The 17,806-nt window shown below is 54.7% G+C and overlaps 2 protein-coding genes across 2 annotated transcripts; both read left to right on the top strand.

Annotated features, from left to right (window-relative positions):
* Positions 1 to 1,070: 1,070 nt before the first annotated feature.
* Positions 1,071 to 2,209, top strand: LOC128780176 (tetrapeptide repeat homeobox protein 2-like; the record flags this gene model as incomplete). The annotated part of the gene is made up of 2 exons (XM_053917985.1): positions 1,071 to 1,250; positions 1,715 to 2,209. Coding segments are annotated over 2 exons (675 nt in total), but the record flags the coding sequence as incomplete, so codon positions are not given.
* Positions 2,210 to 14,729: 12,520 nt separating this feature from the next.
* On the top strand, positions 14,730 to 16,354 carry LOC139440652 (tetrapeptide repeat homeobox protein 2-like). The gene is made up of 3 exons (XM_071220509.1): positions 14,730 to 14,838; positions 15,118 to 15,287; positions 15,752 to 16,354. Exons 1-3 carry the CDS (start codon positions 14,730 to 14,732, stop codon positions 16,352 to 16,354), a joined length of 882 nt encoding a protein of 293 aa, XP_071076610.1.
* The last annotated feature ends 1,452 nt before the right edge of the window (positions 16,355 to 17,806 follow it).

A 17,806-nucleotide genomic window follows, 5' to 3' on the forward strand; every position in this document is an offset into this window, starting at 1 on the left:
GGAAAACCAGCCCCTACGAATTCACGCCACGGTCAGGGCCAGTGTGTCTGAACCCGGGCCTGGGGACGACCGGACACCAGCGTGGAGAAATGCCCGTGGGCTCTGGGCACCTGGGAGGAGGCTGCTGGGTGGTGGGGCAGGTGGGACGCCCAGGACTGGCCAGGGAGAGGGTGAGCCCGCGGCCCTGGCTGGACCCCGGGGGGGTCGTTTCCAGCAATGCCTACCCCCCACCAGGGAATGGTTAGGTCCCCGCCACTCCTCACCCCACCTGACCCCACCCTACCTTACTCCACCCGGTTCCGGAGCTACAGCCCCAGGCTATCTGGCCTCTCAGGTTCCAGTCCCCAAGATAGGCCCCACACACAGTAGGTCCTCAATAAAAGGATTAGTCCAGGAATGCGTCTCCTGAGGGGGCGTGGCCAAGGGTGAAGGTGGTTTCCGAGGACCCTGAGGTCCCACTCGGGGGTATTTAAAGCCCAGACCTGGAAGACAGAGCATCAAACACGGCAGACTCAGCAGCATCCAGGATGCAAAACCCAGGTCTTCGGAGGGTGAGTCTGGGTCCACCGAGGCAGGAAGGGAGAAGAGGCGGAGGGCCGAGGCTGTGCCAGCGGGCTCTTGGGCGTGCAGAAGAGGACCCCTTGTCTGGGAGGGCCTAGTGAGTTTGGGGCTGGAAGGATATTTGGGAGCAGCGTGATGAGAATAGGGCCTGGATCCTGCGGCCTCCTGCACGTGCGGGAGGCTCCCTGCAGCGAGTGGAGGGTGGTGAAGCGATTGAGGCAGGAACCCCCTGGCGCCAGGCTGCGTGAGCCTGGGTCCCCGATGCTTGTGCGGGCTGCGAGCGCTGTTCTTGCTCCCATTTTGAAGATGTGGAGACTGAGGTGTAGATGGGTGAGGGCAGGGGCAGGAAGGTGGAGGGTCTGGGCGGCTGGTCTGGATGCCAGGCTGCACCACAGCGCGGCCCCGACCTTGGCCTCGGCCCCCACTCGCATCCTCACCTGCAGTTGAGGGCTGGCCCAGGTGGGGTGGCCTGGGGACTGTCTGTGAGGCTCCTTTGACCCCGTTTTCCTCTTCTTCCAGGCTTCTCGCTGCCCCTAAAGCCCCCAAAGCGGCGGCGACAGCAGCGCTCGGTGTACAGCGTGGTACAGCGGGATGAGCTGGAGAGGTTCTTCCAGAACAACCATTACCCGTCCTACGAAGAGCGCGAGACCCTGGCGGCCAGGCTGAACCTCCAGGAACAGCAAGTGCAGGTACCTCCCGACCCAATCCCAGGGCTTGGAGACCACAGGCCGCCTGCCCTCCCTCTGGGCTGCAGGTGGGGCGGACGAGGGGCCAGAGAGCCCAGTGCTGCCCGGGGTCACCCCGGTAGCAAGGGATCACCCGTGTGGACCCAGGGCCCAGCCCCGAGCCCACCTCACCCTGTGTGGTGCAAACCGGCCAATGCAATTATCCCAAAGCGATGCCCCGGAGTCTCCCCATGCCTGGGCCTCAGGGCCTCTCTGAACCCGGGGTGCTCTGGGGCAGACCGCGTCCTGGCCCCTGGGTGTCCCCGCCTGTGGCCACTGAAACCCAGAGCCAAATGCTGGGTCTGGGGTTGGAGGGAGACGTGTGAGGCCACATGGCCCTCCTCACCTGGGCCGCCTCACCCCTGGGCACAAGTGGGTCCTCCAAGGTCCTGTCCTCTTACACCTGCTCCTGTCCCCTCTCACCCCAGGTGTGGTTCAAGAACCGCCGGGCCAAACAGACTAGGCTGCAGGGAGGAACCAGAACCAGGCAGCCAGGCTCGAAAGCCCCCACCTCGTCCCAGGGCCCAGGAGTCCCCGGGCCAGCACCTGCAGCTGTGGGTCCTGGGTTCCCAGAGGAACCGGCACTGCCCTCAGGTCCTGGGTTCACTGAGGACTTGGAGTCCCTTTGGGACCTTTTGTTTCCCGAGGATCCCGAGTCCTCCGGGGGCTCTATGCTTCCTGGGGGCTCAGGTTTCCACAACACCTTGGGAGGTGTCGCAGCAGCAGAGACCAGTGCCTCTAGCCCCCTGCAGACCTGGGGGGCTCCTGCCCAGGACGCCCAGATTCCGGTCCCCGCCGCATCCACTCCAGCTGCATCTCCAGCTCCAGTTCCAGCTCCAGCCGAGGTCCCAGTCAGTGCTGAGGACTCAAACGACGGGGATCTCTGGCAAGACCTTGATCTCATGAATCTGCTTTCCCTGTAAACGAATTGAAGGGACCCTCTTCCTCGCCTCCTCCGTCCGGGAACCCAGGAATGGACTCTGTGGAAGGGAAGGACTCCTACCCCAGGATGTCCTGGATCTGACGGGGCATCTGTCCCAGCGAAGTCCTCCAGACCCCGTGGGACCAGAAGTGACCAGGGTGTCTGTTCCAGCACCGTGGGCCCAGGCGGGTGCGGGAAGCAGGGCTCGCGGGGCTTGGTGGTGGGTTACTCTGGTGCAGCGTGAATCCACTTGTATTTCTCTAACTTTGGGAGTTAGAGATCCGCTGCTGAGATTTACAGTCTAAGTATCACATTCAGCTCTTGCTGGTGTGGCTCAGCGGTTTGAGAGCCTTCCTGCCAACTGATGGGTGGCCCGTGTGATTCAGTGTCAGGGCCCATGCCTGGGTCGAGAGCCACGTGGGGACGTACAGGAGGCAGCCCACCCGTGTTTTCTTGTACAAGGATGTATCCCTCTGGCTCCTTCTCCCTCCCTCCCCTGTGTGTATAAGCAAGTAAATAAAATCATAAAAAGAATTTAAAACCCAATCTAAGTGTATCGTTTCTTTCTTCATTAGAATTTTACAAAGGTTCCCTACAAAGTGTTTTGATTTTAATCGTCATGGGCTTAGGCACAGATTTATGTGGGTTCAGTTCTAGCGCTGGATTATTGCCTGACTTTTTGGAAGGTATTTTCAAATACGCCCTATTTATAGGACTCAGTTGACCGACTTTGTTATCAGTTGATACTATTATTTTGAGGCAGGGACCTGACTCCAATTGTTCAAGTGCTAATGGCTTATCTGGACATTGTGGGGGGATTTATGATTTGAAAATTAATAAAGTGCATGGTTACCTTGTAAACACTGTTTCCTGCAGGGACTGCGAGTTTGCCTCCTCCTCGGGTACCCCCAGTCCAGCAGGGGGGGAGCGCCCCTGACCCCTTGTCTCTGGTCCTTTGCCTCACCTCCCGCTTCCTCTGCCGCCTCCTTGTGGCCGTGCTGGCCCCTGCGTCTCCCCCAGCCGGTTCCCTGACCCGGTCCTGGTCCCACACAGCAAAGGCTCCAACCCTCTCAGGCCAGGCCAGCCTCTTCGGAGCACAGAGACAATTAGATCAGATTTTGGCGGCCGGTTTCGGGCGCACTGCGGGCGGGGAGTGCTGGGGGTGCGGGACGGGTAGGCGGACTGGCGGGATGCAACGAAAGCCCCTCCCGCTTACCGGAGAGACCCAGGTAGGGTTGCGGGCGAGCGCGCGCACGGACTCACGCGCAAGGACACACACCCACACACACACACCAGTAGAACCACAACTCCATTTAGACCCTGACATCGTAGGAGGCGCAGGAAGAAATCTAAGAATTTCCCATCTATCCCTGCAGAGGGAGCTCAGGTGGGGGAGTCCTTGGGGAAGTTCTTGGGGGCAGGAGGTAGGAGATGAGTTTCGGATTTGCACCCTAGGCAGAGGCGGGGGTGGGGGTGGGGGAGGGAGGGTAGAGCCCACAGCTGGATGCAGATAGGCAACGACCAGGCGTGGATGGAAACCGGATTAATTTTCTAAAGAATGGAGATAGAGTTTGCAGAAGTCCGGGCTGACCCAGTAGAAAGTGATTGGATTAAGTGAAACAGGGTACGTTCCCTGCTCATCTTCTCAGTTCCGTTCCACCTTCTTCCCCACCCCCCCTTGCCCTCCCACACCCTTTTTCTGGTCCCGGCATTCTACCAACTCCTAGGAAGCTCCACCCCAGCTCTCCTCACAAGCCCAGGCTGTGCCCCGACCATCCCCAATAGCAATACCTGGGCTTCTCCCTCAGTTCAGGTCTTAAGTTCCCCATAGCTGTGTCTTCCAGGGTAGTGCCAAAGCAAGAATTTCTCTTTGCCTAGCTGTAGCAAAATTAATTAAATAATTTAAAAAAATTGCTCCCTCAGTCACATGGCTATGGGCTCCCCGTTGAACTTGCTGGCGCCTACCGGGGACCCTGCGCACCACACAGGTCCGTCTGTGATGGTACCCACGGCAGTCCTTGCAGACCTATTGGTGGTCTCCATGGCATCCGTGGTAAAGATGTGAATCTGTGCGTTTTGCTGTGGAGAAAGTGAAGCTTTTAGACTCAGGGCGTATAGGAAGAGAGTTCATTGTACCTTGAACGCATGGGTGAAGTCCAAGCTTAAGGCCGTTCTGGGTGAGTGGGGTGGAGAGGGCAGTGGTGCGGGTAGAAGGGTCCTTGCCTGGTCAGACGATCAGAGAGGGGAGGAGGAAGCCAAAGGGAAATCCGAAGAGCCCAGGAATGAGGGGGCAGAAGGGGCCAGAAGGGTCTCTGAATTCAGCAGGTCCGAGTCAGCAGAAATAGCTAGGGAACAGCGTGGTATGGACTGGGACCCGGAGATAGGGGGTGTCCCACTCTCCAGGTGGAATGAATCTGGACCAGACTGTAAGAAGGCAGCCAGATCCGAGGGACTGCAGGGCCAGGCAGGCAGATGATCAGCTTCTAGCTTGTGTTTCTCGGATGCAAAGATGGCAACTGGAGAAAATTGAAGAGGCAAGCCGATTTCCAGCAGTGACAAGTGGAGTCTTTGAGTGGCGCCGAGGATAGAGAGCTATTTGAAGTAGACAGAATCACTGTTTGAAATCCAGGGGTGCTGGCTCTCATCCTGGTGAGGGGGAAGGTGTGCATTGGACACCTCATCTGGAGTCTGCTCACAGGTGCCCCTTCCAAGCAGACGTATTACCTGGCACCTCCAACTCCAGTCTGCCAGGCCCTTCCCTAGAGGACGCGCACCCCACAGGGGGACCTTCACGTTTAGCCATTTGCTTCGTCTCTGATGCCGTGGGCCTCAACTTTGTCTCCTGCCGTTTTAACATTTTTATGCCCCAGGCCGGTTCAGCAGGGTCTCTGGGAGTGAGAATGAAGGGATTCATTCCTACATGCAAACCTCAGTCACTGCTCTGCTGAGGAGCAGATGGACTCAGTAGACACAGAGCTGTCAGCATGAAGACCACACCAAGAGTGGAGTTTGTGAATAGAAAATTCAAAATTGCTGTATCTGGTTATCCTTGTGCAGAATTCACACACACACACACACACACACACACACACACCCCACAAAAAAATTTAAAAAAAGGGAGAGAGAGGCACACACACAAATTAAATGCCAAAAAAGAAAGATTTTAAAAAATGGGTCCCAGCTGGTGTGGCTCAGTGGGTTGACTCCCGGCCTGCAAACCAAAGTGTTGCTCCTTCGATTCCTAATCAGGGCACATGCCTGGGTTGTGGGCCTGGTCCCCAGTAGGGGATTTTGGAGAAGCAACCACGCATTGGTTTCTTTCCCTCTCTTTCTCCCTCACGTCCCCTCTCTCTAAAAATAAATAAATAAAATGTTTAAAAATGGCCATCGTTGTTTTTGTAGTAAATGAGTACACTATGTGCCCATAATTTTGCTTGTAAAAAGAAATTTAAACCGTTGTTTGACTCTGTACTGGAAATTCTGCTAAATAAAATGCCTAATAGAAAATAACCCTGAAGTAGTGGAATTTCAAAATTGTTGTTGCCGTGAACACATTGCGAGAGATACAGCTGGGTCAGATGAAGATGTGGTTCATTCAGGGGAACCCACAGGGCCGGGAGATACCGGGTGTCCCCATACCTGTGGTAATGCTTCTGGACCACTAGGGGGCATCGCCACACCACTGCTCCGGAGCCGGGGACCTTGGGTGGGATGGGAGAGACGCTCCACATTCAAGTGGGAGAAAAGACACGCAGATAAGATTCTATTTGTTTCTGTGAGTCTAATGTGAAGCTAAAACGAAAAGAGCCAGAGGATGCTAATTTGGCAAGGATTGGGAACCCTGTCACCCGGGAATTTGAATTGGAACCACCTGTTGCACGCACGCCTTTGGAATCCACAGTCCCAGCCCTGGGCGTCTGCCCAATGGGGGTGTCCGCCGAGGGACACACGGAGACACACATTCCGAGGCGCGTGAGGGATTATAGTCCAAATTGGAAACTTCCCAATCGCCCATCAACCATCTAACGAATGAAGTAAATTTTGCTCCAGTCGCTCCGTAACATACTGTTTGTGAGCACAAGCACTTAACGTGAGATCCGCCACCTTAACGAATCGTAGATGGACAATACGGTATCGTTACCTGTGGGTACAACTCTATAGCCGGTCTCTGGACCTTACGCACCTGGTGTAACCGGAACTTGGTACCCGCAGCCCTGGGCAGCCCCCACTGTCCCCTCTGTCCAGCAGCTGGCCTATTTTAGATTCCTCACCCAGGGGAAGCTGTGCACTACGTGTCCTTCTCTCTGGCTCCTGGCACTTAGCCTACCGTCCACCAGTTTCATCCATGTTGCCGCAAATGGCACAATTTCCTCCTTTGAGGCTCCTTAATCCTCCATTTGTGTGTACATTGCATGGCCTTTATCCACCCGTCTCTCGAACATTTTCCGGGACAGCCCACGTTTTGGCCAAAGCCGTGTTTTAAACAGGGAAAAGCTGGTGGGGAAGGAGCCCAGATTCACCCACGGGAGCATGGGTCACTGAAACGCGTCTCCATAGTAAATACTGAACTAGTTACGTAGTCAACATGGTGCAAAGCACGTATAAAATACGGGGTAAAAATGCCGGTTGGTGACAGCACCATACGGTACGCCATTTATGTAAGTTTCCAAGGCTTCCACTGATACTATATATCGGTTCCGGTCCAATCATGTGAGGCTGGAACTTACAGACCGCAAGGTCACAGGAATGAACAACTGGGGAGATACAGGCGATGGAGAGAAAAGGAGCCTTAGCTGCTTTTGTAATTTTATTTCTCATTTTTATAAAATAATTTTGGGAATAGCTTTGGTAATATTTATATTATTTTGTATCCTTCTAAATGTATTACATGTTTTTTAAGAGCTTGGATGTCACACAGCGAACTAGAGGTGGCCTGTTAATTTTTAACAATCAAGTTGTCAAAGTCCAGAGATTTCATCATTGAAGCGTCCGGGATGAAATAATTGGTTTCCCGCAGATTTGGCCAGCCTTTCACAGCAGGAGAACAAATATTTATTTTTATGAGACGTAGAAGTCCTTCAACATTATTCCCATGGGAACAGCTCTCGAGGAAGACCTGCCGTCTTCTCCTGGAATCTTTTCTCAAAGACTTCAGCTTGGGTCACCGTGAAGTGACTTTTCCAGTCCCCAGCAGTGCCTGAAAAATGTAAAACAAGACTCAGATCAGAATAGGGGCAGGTCTCAAGTCCCCAACGCATCTGCTCGGTAGCTAATGTCGCAGAATGAGCAGTGGGCCACTGGTGGGCCTCTTCCTGCCTGCAGCCACACCTGTGCGGTGCATTCCCACTTCCCTCCATCTGGAAACGATCTCCTCCATTCTCCTCTCTCCCAGCCTACCCTGCACACGCACCACTCACCGACAGTAATGCAGCTCTCATTCAGACGCATCTAGAATCTGGCCATTTCTCACCACCTCTCTTTCCACCACCACCATGGCCCACGCCAGCACCATTTCTCACCTGGACTAGGAGGGTGTTAGACTTGTAATGAGTCTCTCCGTTTAGGATCTTTCTCCTTTCTAAGTCATTCTCAGCATGGTGGCCATCTGATTCCTCCAGAGCAACAAGTCACTTCCTGCTCAGGTTCTCCGAGGACTTCTGGGGTCAGTCGGAGAAAGTGCCACGGCTTCCAGGTGGCTTAAGGTGACTCGGTCCCTCTCATTTCTCTGACTCCGCCTCTTATGACAGTCCACTTGCTCACGCCACTCCCTCACGCTGAGTCTTCTGATTTGGCCCCCAACCTGCTAGGCACCGCTCCCTTCTCAGACGGTTTGCAGTTCCCATCCTTCTTCCTGGGGTGCGGCTCGTCCGGGAATAGCCCTGTGGTGCCCGTTGGCTTCTTCCAAGTCTTCGCTCCATTGCGGTTTTCTCAGTGGGTGGCGCGTATCTCCACTGTGTGTTTTAGGAAGTCATACACTTTGCTTTCTGAATCGCCAAAGGCTTACTGTTCCGAGGCACGGACGCACGGCGTGTACTCCAATGTTTGTTGGCAGGGTGACGGCAGAATCGGGGATGTTCTATTATTACCCCGTTGCACACACAGGTGAGGAGACGGAGGCCGTGAGAGGCTGCACAGGTAGAAAGCGATAGAGATGTGGATTTGAAGCCAAAGATTTGACACCAGAAGCCGTACTCTTAATTTATGATCATATTATTATTTTGCAGGTCCTATAAGTGAATACTTGGGCATTATATTAATATGGTAACTAATTTAACACGTTAGTTAAATTAACATACAACAGAATGATAGATACTTATATATAAATTAGGAATATAAATTATACACTTATGTGCATAGAAATAATTGAGCAGAATCTCTGATAAATAATTGCTGTCCTATACGCATGTGCTGCCACTCTCGGGCTCATCAACATCATTACTGGAACAATTCTTATTAGAATCGATTTCCTATGCTCACGTGTCCTCCATAACACGCCCGACTTGTCGTAAGCCACAAGCAGCTCTTGAGGTACCAGAATCTCGGAAAATTCAGTATGGCTGCCCCGGAGGAAACATCAGCCGAGAGAACGATTCTGGGCAGGCGAACCTGAGAAATCCAACAAGTTGTCTGCTTCCAAAATGCGATGGTATGAAAGGCACAGGGTAGACAGTCCCACTGCAAAAGGGAGAAATCAGAAAGAAGAAAGGCATCGTGGGTCCCAAGCCAATCCAATCTAGCAGGTCATAGCCCATTAAATTAAAAATTTTTTAAATTAAAGTGTAGTTAGCATGTAATATTATATTTGTTTCAGGTGTGAGACATTTATATATCTTATGGAGTGATCATGGTAAGTCCCGTAACCCTCTAGATTTCTCTTAAAGGTGTTGTTTGTGTATTTTTGGAGGGAGGGGAAGGGAGGGGGGAGGAGAGGGAAAGAAACGTCGATGGACTGGATATACCGCAGTTGCCTCTCACACGCCCCCAGCTGGGGCCTGACCTGGCCTGCAACCCAGGCGTGTGCCCTGACTGGGAATCGAACCGACGACCTTTCAGTTTGCAGGCCGCACTCAATCCACCGAGCCACACCAGCTGGGGCTCCCTCTAGATTTTAAGGATCGGGAATTCGCCTTTTTGTCCCGCTGCTCTGACCTTCTGGCCCACTGGGGTGGTGGCCCGCATCCCATCTGCCCTGAGGGGCAGCCCCCACCATTTGTGGTCTCTTGAATCATTTACATTCTTCCTTCCATGGGTCATCCTGGACGGTCTTGAATTTCAGGGCTCTGGGAATTTCAGGCTCCTCCTATCCGGTGCAGGGGACACTCTTCATTCACCTTTAGCCCAGAGGTATGGATGTGAGTAATCGCTCACCACAGTGTCTGACAGCAACACCGGCTCTCAGCTGCGTGCAAGGTCTCTCCTCTCTCCTTTGTCCAGCTGAGTCATTGTTTACACACGTCCCTGTGCAGGCTGGGACTTTGTGCTAACTCAGCAACGCGGCAGCACCAACACGACCATCCCCACTCCTGTCCTCGCCTCCCTGGTCAATCCCAGCTGGCAAGTCGGCAGGTGTGGCAAGTTCACCCGGACACTGTGTACAGCGGACACCCCCACGCCAGAATCACAGGAGACAGAATCTGAATGGCCTGCAAAGTCAGGTGACCACTCCAGGTCTAATCAACCCCCTCCAAGTGTCTGCAGGTCACACCAGTCCTTGGAAAAGAGACCCCCTGATAAGAGTATATGAAGAGCCCTGGCTGGCGTAGCTCAGTGGATTGAGCACCGGCCTGAGAAGGAAAGAATTTCTGGTTCGATCCCCAGTCAGGGCAAATGGGTTGCAGGCCGGGTCTCCAGGGAGCTCACGAGAGAGGCAACCACACATTGATGTTTCTCTCCCTCCCCTTCCTCTCTGTCTAAAAATAAATGAATAATACAATCTTTAAAACAATCACGTGAATTCTCTGGGGGGATGAGCAGTTAAAGTTGACAAGTTCAAACACTCCCTGGTCCCGACTGTTAGTGCCCTACTCTGAGCACAAGAATGCCCTGTGCGTACTCCGCTGCCTTCTGAAGGAGGGCCGTTTTCATTGGCCTTTTCGAGTAAGTGATCCCTTCTTCCCATCTAAAAGCCAATTGGGCGGGAGAAAGTAACTGGATATCTTGTTTTTCCTTCATGACCAGGAAGGGGCTATTCTTGAGGACTAAGTTAACTTCTTCTGGTTCTAATGTCTTGCCCAGGCATCGGCAGATGTTCTGTAGAGTGCTTCTTGTGTCCTGGAAGAAGAAAATGCCAAAGAGAGGGTAGGGAAGGGAAAGGGCGAAGGAAAGGAGACGGGAAGGAGAAATGGCAGGAGGAGGAGCAGAAGGAGGGAGAGGAGGAGAGGGAGAGCACAGAAGTGTGGAGTTGGACGTGACCAGGAGGGAGAAAGGGAAGAAGGGAAACAGAAAGAGAACAACTATGTAAAAGGCCGAGTCCACATGAATTTCCCAGTGTAACTGAATTCGGGACACCTTGCCAGTAAAATATAGGGTGGCGTAGGTTTTCTTACGAGACTTTTAGAACGTCGTCTGGACAAGTACGAGGTGGGTTAAGCGAGGGGAGGTTTAGGGAGGACTTGACAAAGACGTAAAGGGTTGATTTCAAATGCTGAATGTCCCATCAAGGAACATGGTTCGTCATAAGGAACATTGGAATACCAATGGAGGTTTATGAGATCTTTTTTAAAAGTATATTTTATTGATAATGTCATTAAAGTTGTCCTGACTTGTCCTCCTTGCCTCCCTCTACCCAGTGCCTCCCACTCCCTCAGGCAATCCCCCCACCATTGTTCACGTCCCTGGGTCGTGCATCGAAGTTCTTTGGATTCTCCATTTCCTACTGCACTTTACACTCCCACTGGCTCTTCTGTAACTACCTATCTGTTCTTAATCTCCTCACCTCTTCCCCCATTCTGCCCCTTCCCCCTCACAGCTGGCAACCTTCCAGTAACTAACTTCTTTTCTCTTGCTGCTTTTAAGAGTTCCTCTTTCTCTTTAACCTTTGGTTTTGTAACTATGATGTGTCTTGGAGTGGGCCTCTTTGCATCCATCATAATTGGCACTCTCTGTGCTTCCTGGACTTGTATGTCTATTCCCTTCACCAACTTAGGGAAGCTTTCTTTCACTGTTTTTTTCAGAGAGATTTCTAATTTCTTGCCCTTTCTCTTCCTTTTCTGGCACTCCTATGAGGCAAATGTTGGACCTCTTAAAGGTGTCCCAGGGGCTGCTTACACTGTCCTCATTTTTTTTTTTTTTTTTTTGGATTCTTTTTTTCTTCTTGTTGTTCTGATTGGTTGATTTTTTTTCTTCCTTATGTTCCAAATCATTGATTTGATACTTGGCTTCATCCACTCTACTGTTGTTTCCCTGTAAATGGTCCTTTAGTTCAATTAGTGTATCCTTGGGTTCTGACTAGGTCTTTTTTATGCTGCTGGGGTCCTCACTGAGTTCCTGGAGAATCTTTATAAACAGCGTTTCAAACTCTGCATCTGATAGATTGCTTATCTCCGTTGCCCTTAGCTCTTTTCCTGGAGGTTTGCATCTTGGGGGCAAGAGGTGGGTCAACCATGGGGGTGGGGCAGAATCCAGGAGTGCGCACAAATACCTTAGGTGTGTCTGCATACATGCGTTTTTGCTTTTCTTTTTGTTTTTGCATGTGCTAATTAAATGTGTCCCTTCTCAGAAATGAGACATTACTCGCTGGCAACAACTCATCATTAGCGGTCACCTGGAGCTTTTCTCATTCTAAACAACGGAGTTAGGGAGCAAAAGTCTCCCAAGGACCCAGAACCCGCTGGAAACAGGAAGTCAGACCTCCTCCGCCAGGCGCACAGCCCGAACAGCACGCGGAAAATCTTCAGTTGTTGCTAAAAGTCCCTCTTCTCACGCCTTTTAACCGTTCATTAGTCTGGCGTTGCCAAGCATGATTTAATTTTTCTCTTGCTCCCGGACATGAATTAATTCAATGAACGCAGTTCACTGATATGTCGAAAAATGTATATTTGTGCCTGTTCCCAGTGGACAGGAATTCTCCCAGAGCAATTTTTTCTTTTGACGATAAATCTGTTGGGGCAAAGATACTATCCAGGGCTGATCCCTCAACCCACCTTACCGACGCAGGCTCCCACATCCCTGAAAAAATTCCTCCACCAGCCTACACTCCATGGATGGGAAGCGAAGGCCACTCCCTCCTCCCGCACCCCACCGGGTCTGCAGGCAACCCATTGCTTTCGCCCGGATCAGCCCAGTGGACAAGAAAACGAGCGTGACGTCTGCTTTTCCTCGGTATTGCTACATGCCCCTGCCGCAAAAGCCACCCGTTTAAAGCAGGCAATTCAGAGTTTTTCAGTTCACCCGCAGAGTCTCCCATCCACCACCACCACCAGCAACCGGAGGACATTTCCATCACCCCAGGTAGAAACCCAACCCAACCACACCTGTCTCCAGTTACTCCCGACTACCCCTCCCCCCCCAGCCGCTCCCGCCACTAGGGAGTTGTCCCGGGATTTTTTGCTAAATGAGGCCGACACTATACGCCCTTTTGTGGCCTGTTGGAAGGCTCCCCCGCGTTGCGGCATCGGTCAGCATTTCGTTCCTTTTCGTGGCTGAATAATATTCCGTTGCACGAATACACGAGGCTTGGTTTCTCCCTTCCCCAGTTGATAGTGGTTTGGGTTTGTCTTTGCTTTTCTGGCGATTGTGAACTGTCAACTTGTCCATCCACCCACACCTTTCCTGGCCGATTACAGGGCTGCACTCCCGAATCCCCGAGGGCTTTCCCGCCCCTCCCCCCGCCCCAGCCTGGTTACAGGGTCATAGGCGTGTCAACCTGTTTGACGAGCACTGGCCATGGCTTGCGGCATTTGCCAGCATAGAGCGTGAGGTAGCGGGCCAAAATTAGGAGCGAAATCTCAATGAACATGTCTGTATGGTTTATTCAGTTTGAATTTGATCTCCCGAGAAATTTGTAGCTCGCCGACGGTGAGCCTTGTGAGCCAGGCTTTAGCCTGACAAAGGACCCCTAGGCCCCACCAGGGTCCTGCCACAAGATGAGGTCGCCTAGGGGTCTGGCCAGAACAGATTCATCTCCGCTGTCTTCCTGATAGTCGTTGGCGGAGGGACGCGGACAGATACCACCGAGTCCCTCGCAGAAACAACCCACCCTCCAAATATGACAGAGGGAGGTTTACTGGCGCCTCCCCACCCCCTCAGCCGCCAAGCCCAGGGTGGACCCCTCTCCTCATCTTTGCCCATCGAATCAGCACAACGTTACACTTAATCTCCTTTCGACAGCAGCGAGAGGGGGCCTCTCGTCACACGTTGCAGACCACGGAAATTGCTCGGTTTTCCCGCGTTGCCATCAGGGCCCGCCTCGGGTCTGGCGACCAGCGCGCTCCCGAGAAGCGGGAGAACCGTGGGAGGACCTAGGAAAGCCGCCCTGAGCCGGGAAGCCGCGGTTGGGCGCGGGAGGTGACCCCAGCCACCAGATCGCTCCGCCGCGTCTCTCTCGGTACTTGAGCCCTAGTGAGCCGCCACTCGCACCGAGGATAATAAAAGTCCCCAGGGGGTGAGCGCTGTGAGTTGAACTGTCTCCTGACCCGAGTCCCCAGCAGACCCTGGACAGGAGAGGAGCCCGGCCTGACGTTTCCACGCGGGTCTGCACCGCTCGCAAGGGCTGGATGCAGTGACCAGGGACACACAGAGCAGACCCGGTTCATTCGTTCACGGCCGACATCGGCTCACTGTCCACCTGGCCCCCTCGCACCACCACCGGGGAGGAAAACCAGCCCCTACGAATTCACGCCACGGTCAGGGCCAGTGTGTCTGAACCCTGCCCGTCTCCCGGGCCTGGGGACCACCGGACAACAGCGTGGAGAAATGCCCGTGGGCTCTGGGCACCTGGGAGGAGGCTGCTGGGTGGTGGGGCAGGTGGGACGCCCAGGACTGGCCAGGGAGAGGGTGGGCCCGCGGCACTGGCTGGACCCGGGGAGGGACGTTTCCAGCAATGCCTACCCCCCACCAAGGAATGGTTAAGTCCCCGCGACTCCTCACCCCACGTGACCCCACCCTACCTTACTCCACCCCCTTCCCGAGCTACAGCCCCAGGCTATCTGGCCTCTCAGGTTCCATTCCCCAAGATAGGCCCCACACACAGTAGGTCCTCAATAAAAGGATTAGTCCAGGAATGCGTCTCCTGAGGGGGCGTGGCCAAGGGTGAAGGTGGTTTCCGAGGACCCTGAGGTCCCACTCGGGGGTATTTAAAGCCCAGACCTGGAAGACAGAGCATCAAACACGGCAGACTCAGCAGCATCCAGGATGCAAGAACCCAGGTCTTGGGAGGGTGAGTCTGGACCCACCGAGGCAGGAAGGGAGAAGAGGCGGAGGGCCGAGGCTGTGCCAGCGGGCTCTTGGGCGTGCAGAAGAGGACCCCTTGTCTGGGAGGGCCTAGTGAGTTTGGGGCTGGAAGGATATTTGGGAGCAGCGTGATGAGAATAGGGCCTGGCACCCGCAGCCTCCTGCAAGTGCGGGTGGCTCCCTGCAGCGAGTGGAGGGTGGTGAAGCAGGTGAGGCGGGAACCACCTGGCGCCAGGCTGCGTGAGCCTGGGTCCCCGCATGCTTGTGCGGGCTGTGGGCGCTGTTCTTGTGCCCATTTTGAAGATGTGGAGACTGAGGCGTAGACGGGTGAGGGGCCGGGTCAGGAAGGTGGAGGGTCTGGGCGGCTGGTCTGGATGCCAGGCTGCACCCACAGCGCGGCCCCGACCTTGGCCTCGGCCCCCACTCCCATCCTCACCTGCTGTCAAGGGCCTGGCCCAGGTGGGGTTACCTGGGGACTGTCTGTGAGGCTCTTTTGACACCATTTTCCTCTTCCTCCAGGCTTCTCGCTGCCCCTAAGGCCCCCAAAGCGGCAGCGACGGCAGCGCTCGGTGTACAGCGTGGTACAGCGGGATGAGCTGGAGAGGTTCTTCCAGAACAACCATTACCCGTCCTACGAAGAGCGCGAGACCCTGGCGGCCAGGCTGAACCTCCAGGAACAGCAAGTGCAGGTACCTCCCAACCCAATCCCACGGCTTGGAGACCACAGGCCGCCTGCCCTCCCTCTGGGCTGCAGGTGGGGCGGACGAGGGGCCAGAGAGCCCAGTGCTGCCCGGGGTCACCCCGATAGCAAGGGATCACCCGTGTGGACCCAGGGCCCAGCCCCGAGCCCACCTCACCCTGTGTGGTGCAAACCGGCCAACGCAATTATCCCCAAAGCGATGCCCCGGAGTCTCCCCATGCCTGGGCCTCAGGGCCTCTCTGAACCCGGGGTGCTCTGGGGCAGACCGCGTCCTGGCCCCTGGGTGTCCCCGCCTGTGGCCACTGAACCCAGGAGCCAAAAGCTGGGTTGTGGGGGGAGGGAGATGTGTGAGGCCACGTGGCCCTCCTCACCTGGGCCGCCTCACCCCTGGGCAAAAGTGGGTGCTGCAAGCTCCTGTCCTCTTACACTTGCTCCCGTCCCCTCTCACCCCAGGTGTGGTTCAAGAACCGCCGGGCCAAACAGACTAGGCTGCAGGGAGGAACCAGAACCAGGCAGCCTGGCTCGAAAGCCCGTGCCTCGTCCCTGGGCCCAGGAGTCCACAGGGCCGCACCTGCTGCAGTGGGACCTGGGTTGCTAGACGAGCTGGTACTGCCCTCGCCTCCTTGGTTCACTGAGGACCCAGTACAGCCCTCGGGTCCTGGTTTCGTCGAGGACCCGGTATTGTCCTTGGGTCCTGGGTTCGCCGAGGACCCGGTATTGCCCTCGGGTCCTGGGTTCACTGAGGACTTGGAGTCCCTTTGGGACCTATTGTTTCCCGAGGATCCCGAGTCCTCCGGCAGCTCTATGCTTCCTGGGGGCTCAGGTTTCCACAACCCCTTGGGAGGCATTGCAGCAGCGGAATCCAGTGCCTCCAGCCCCCTGCAGGCCTGGGGGGCTCCTGCCCAGGACGCCCAGAATCCGGTCCCCGGCGCAGCCGCTCCAGCTGCATCTCCAGCTCCAGTTCCAGCTCCAGCCGAGGTCCCAGTCAGTCTTGAGGACTCAAACGACGGGGATCTCTGGCCAGACATTGATCTCCTGGATCTGCTGTCCCTGTGAGACCCGTTAGAGGGACCCTCCTCCTCGCCTCCTCCATCTGGGAACCAAGGAATGGACTCTGTGGATGGGAAGGACTCTGACCCCAGGATGTCCCTGGGTCTAACGGGGCATCTGTCCCAGCGAAGTCCTCCAGACCCCGTGGGACCAGAGGCGACCAGGGTGTCTGTTCCAGCACCGTGGGCCCAGGCGGGTGCGGGAAGCAGGGCTGGCGGGGCTTGGTGGTGGGTTACTCTGGTGCAGCGTGAATCCACTTGTATTTCTCTAACTTTGGGAGTTAGAGGTCCGCTGCTGAGATTTACAGTCTAAGTATCACACTCAGCTCTTGCTGGTTGTTGCTCAGTGGATTGAGAGCCTGCCTGGGAACTGATGGGTGGCCCGTTTGATTCGCAGTCAGGGCCCATGCCTGGGTCGAGGGCCACGTGGGGGCGTACAGGAGGCAGCCCACCCGTGTTTCTCTTGTACAAGGATGTATCCCTCTGGCTCCTTCTCCCTCCCTCACCCTGTGTGTAAAACCAAGTAAATGAAATAATTAAAAAAAATTAAAATCCAATCTAAGTCTATCGTTTCTTTCTTCATGAGAATTTTACAAAGGTTCCCTACAAAGTGTTTTGATTTTAATCGTCATGGGCTTAGGCACAGATTTATGTGGGTTCAGTTCTAGCGCTGGATTATTGCCTGACTTTTTGGAAGGTATTTTCAAATACGCCCTATTTATAGGACTCAGTTGACCGACTTTGTTATCAGTTGATACTATTATTTTGAGGCAGGGACCTGACTCCAATTGTTCAAGTGCTAATGGCTTACCTGGACATTGCGGGGGGATTTATGATTTGAAAATTAATAAAGTGCATGGTTACCTTGTAAACACTGTTTCCTGCAGGGACTGCGAGTTTGCCTCCTCCTCGGGTACCCCCAGTCCAGCAGGGGGGGAGCGCCCCTGACCCCTTCTCTCTGCTCCTTTGCCTCACCTCCGGCTTCCTCTGCCGCCCCCTTGTGGCCGTGCTGGCCCCTGCGTCTCCCCCAGCCGGTTCCCTGACCGGATCCTGGTCCCACACAGCAAACGCTCCAACCCTCTCAGGCCAGGCCAGCCTCTTCGGAGCACAGAGACAATTAGATCAGATTTGGCGGCCGGTCTCGGGCGCACTGCCGGCGGGGAGTGCTGGGGGTGCGGGAGGGACAGGCGGACTGGCGGGATGCAATGAAAGCCCCTCCCGCTTCCCGGAGAGACCCAGGTAGGGTTGCGCGCCAGCGCGCGAACGGACGCACGCGCAAGGACGCACCGCACACCCCCACACCACTGGAACCAAAACTCCATTTAGACCCTAACATCGTAGGAACTGCAGGAAGAAATCCAAGAATTTCCCACCTATCCCTGCAGAGGGAGCTCAGGTGGGGGAGACCTTGGGGAAGTTCTTGAGGGCAGGAGGTAGGAGATGAGTTTCGGATTCGCAC

This window comes from Desmodus rotundus, unplaced genomic scaffold (genome assembly GCF_022682495.2).
Source record: "Desmodus rotundus isolate HL8 unplaced genomic scaffold, HLdesRot8A.1 manual_scaffold_91, whole genome shotgun sequence".
Classification (NCBI taxonomy): Eukaryota; Metazoa; Chordata; class Mammalia; order Chiroptera; family Phyllostomidae; genus Desmodus; species Desmodus rotundus.

Bases quoted from the DNA above. Each gene is read 5' to 3' on its own strand.
- LOC139440652 (XM_071220509.1), top strand. From the start codon at position 14,730: ATGAGAATAGGGCCTGGCACCCGCAGCCTCCTGCAAGTGCGGGTGGCT. The intron at 14,839-15,117 runs GTGAGCCTGGGT...CTCTTCCTCCAG, and splicing joins ACCACCTGGCGCCAGGCTGC to GCTTCTCGCTGCCCCTAAGG. The intron at 15,288-15,751 runs GTACCTCCCAAC...CTCTCACCCCAG, and splicing joins TCCAGGAACAGCAAGTGCAG to GTGTGGTTCAAGAACCGCCG.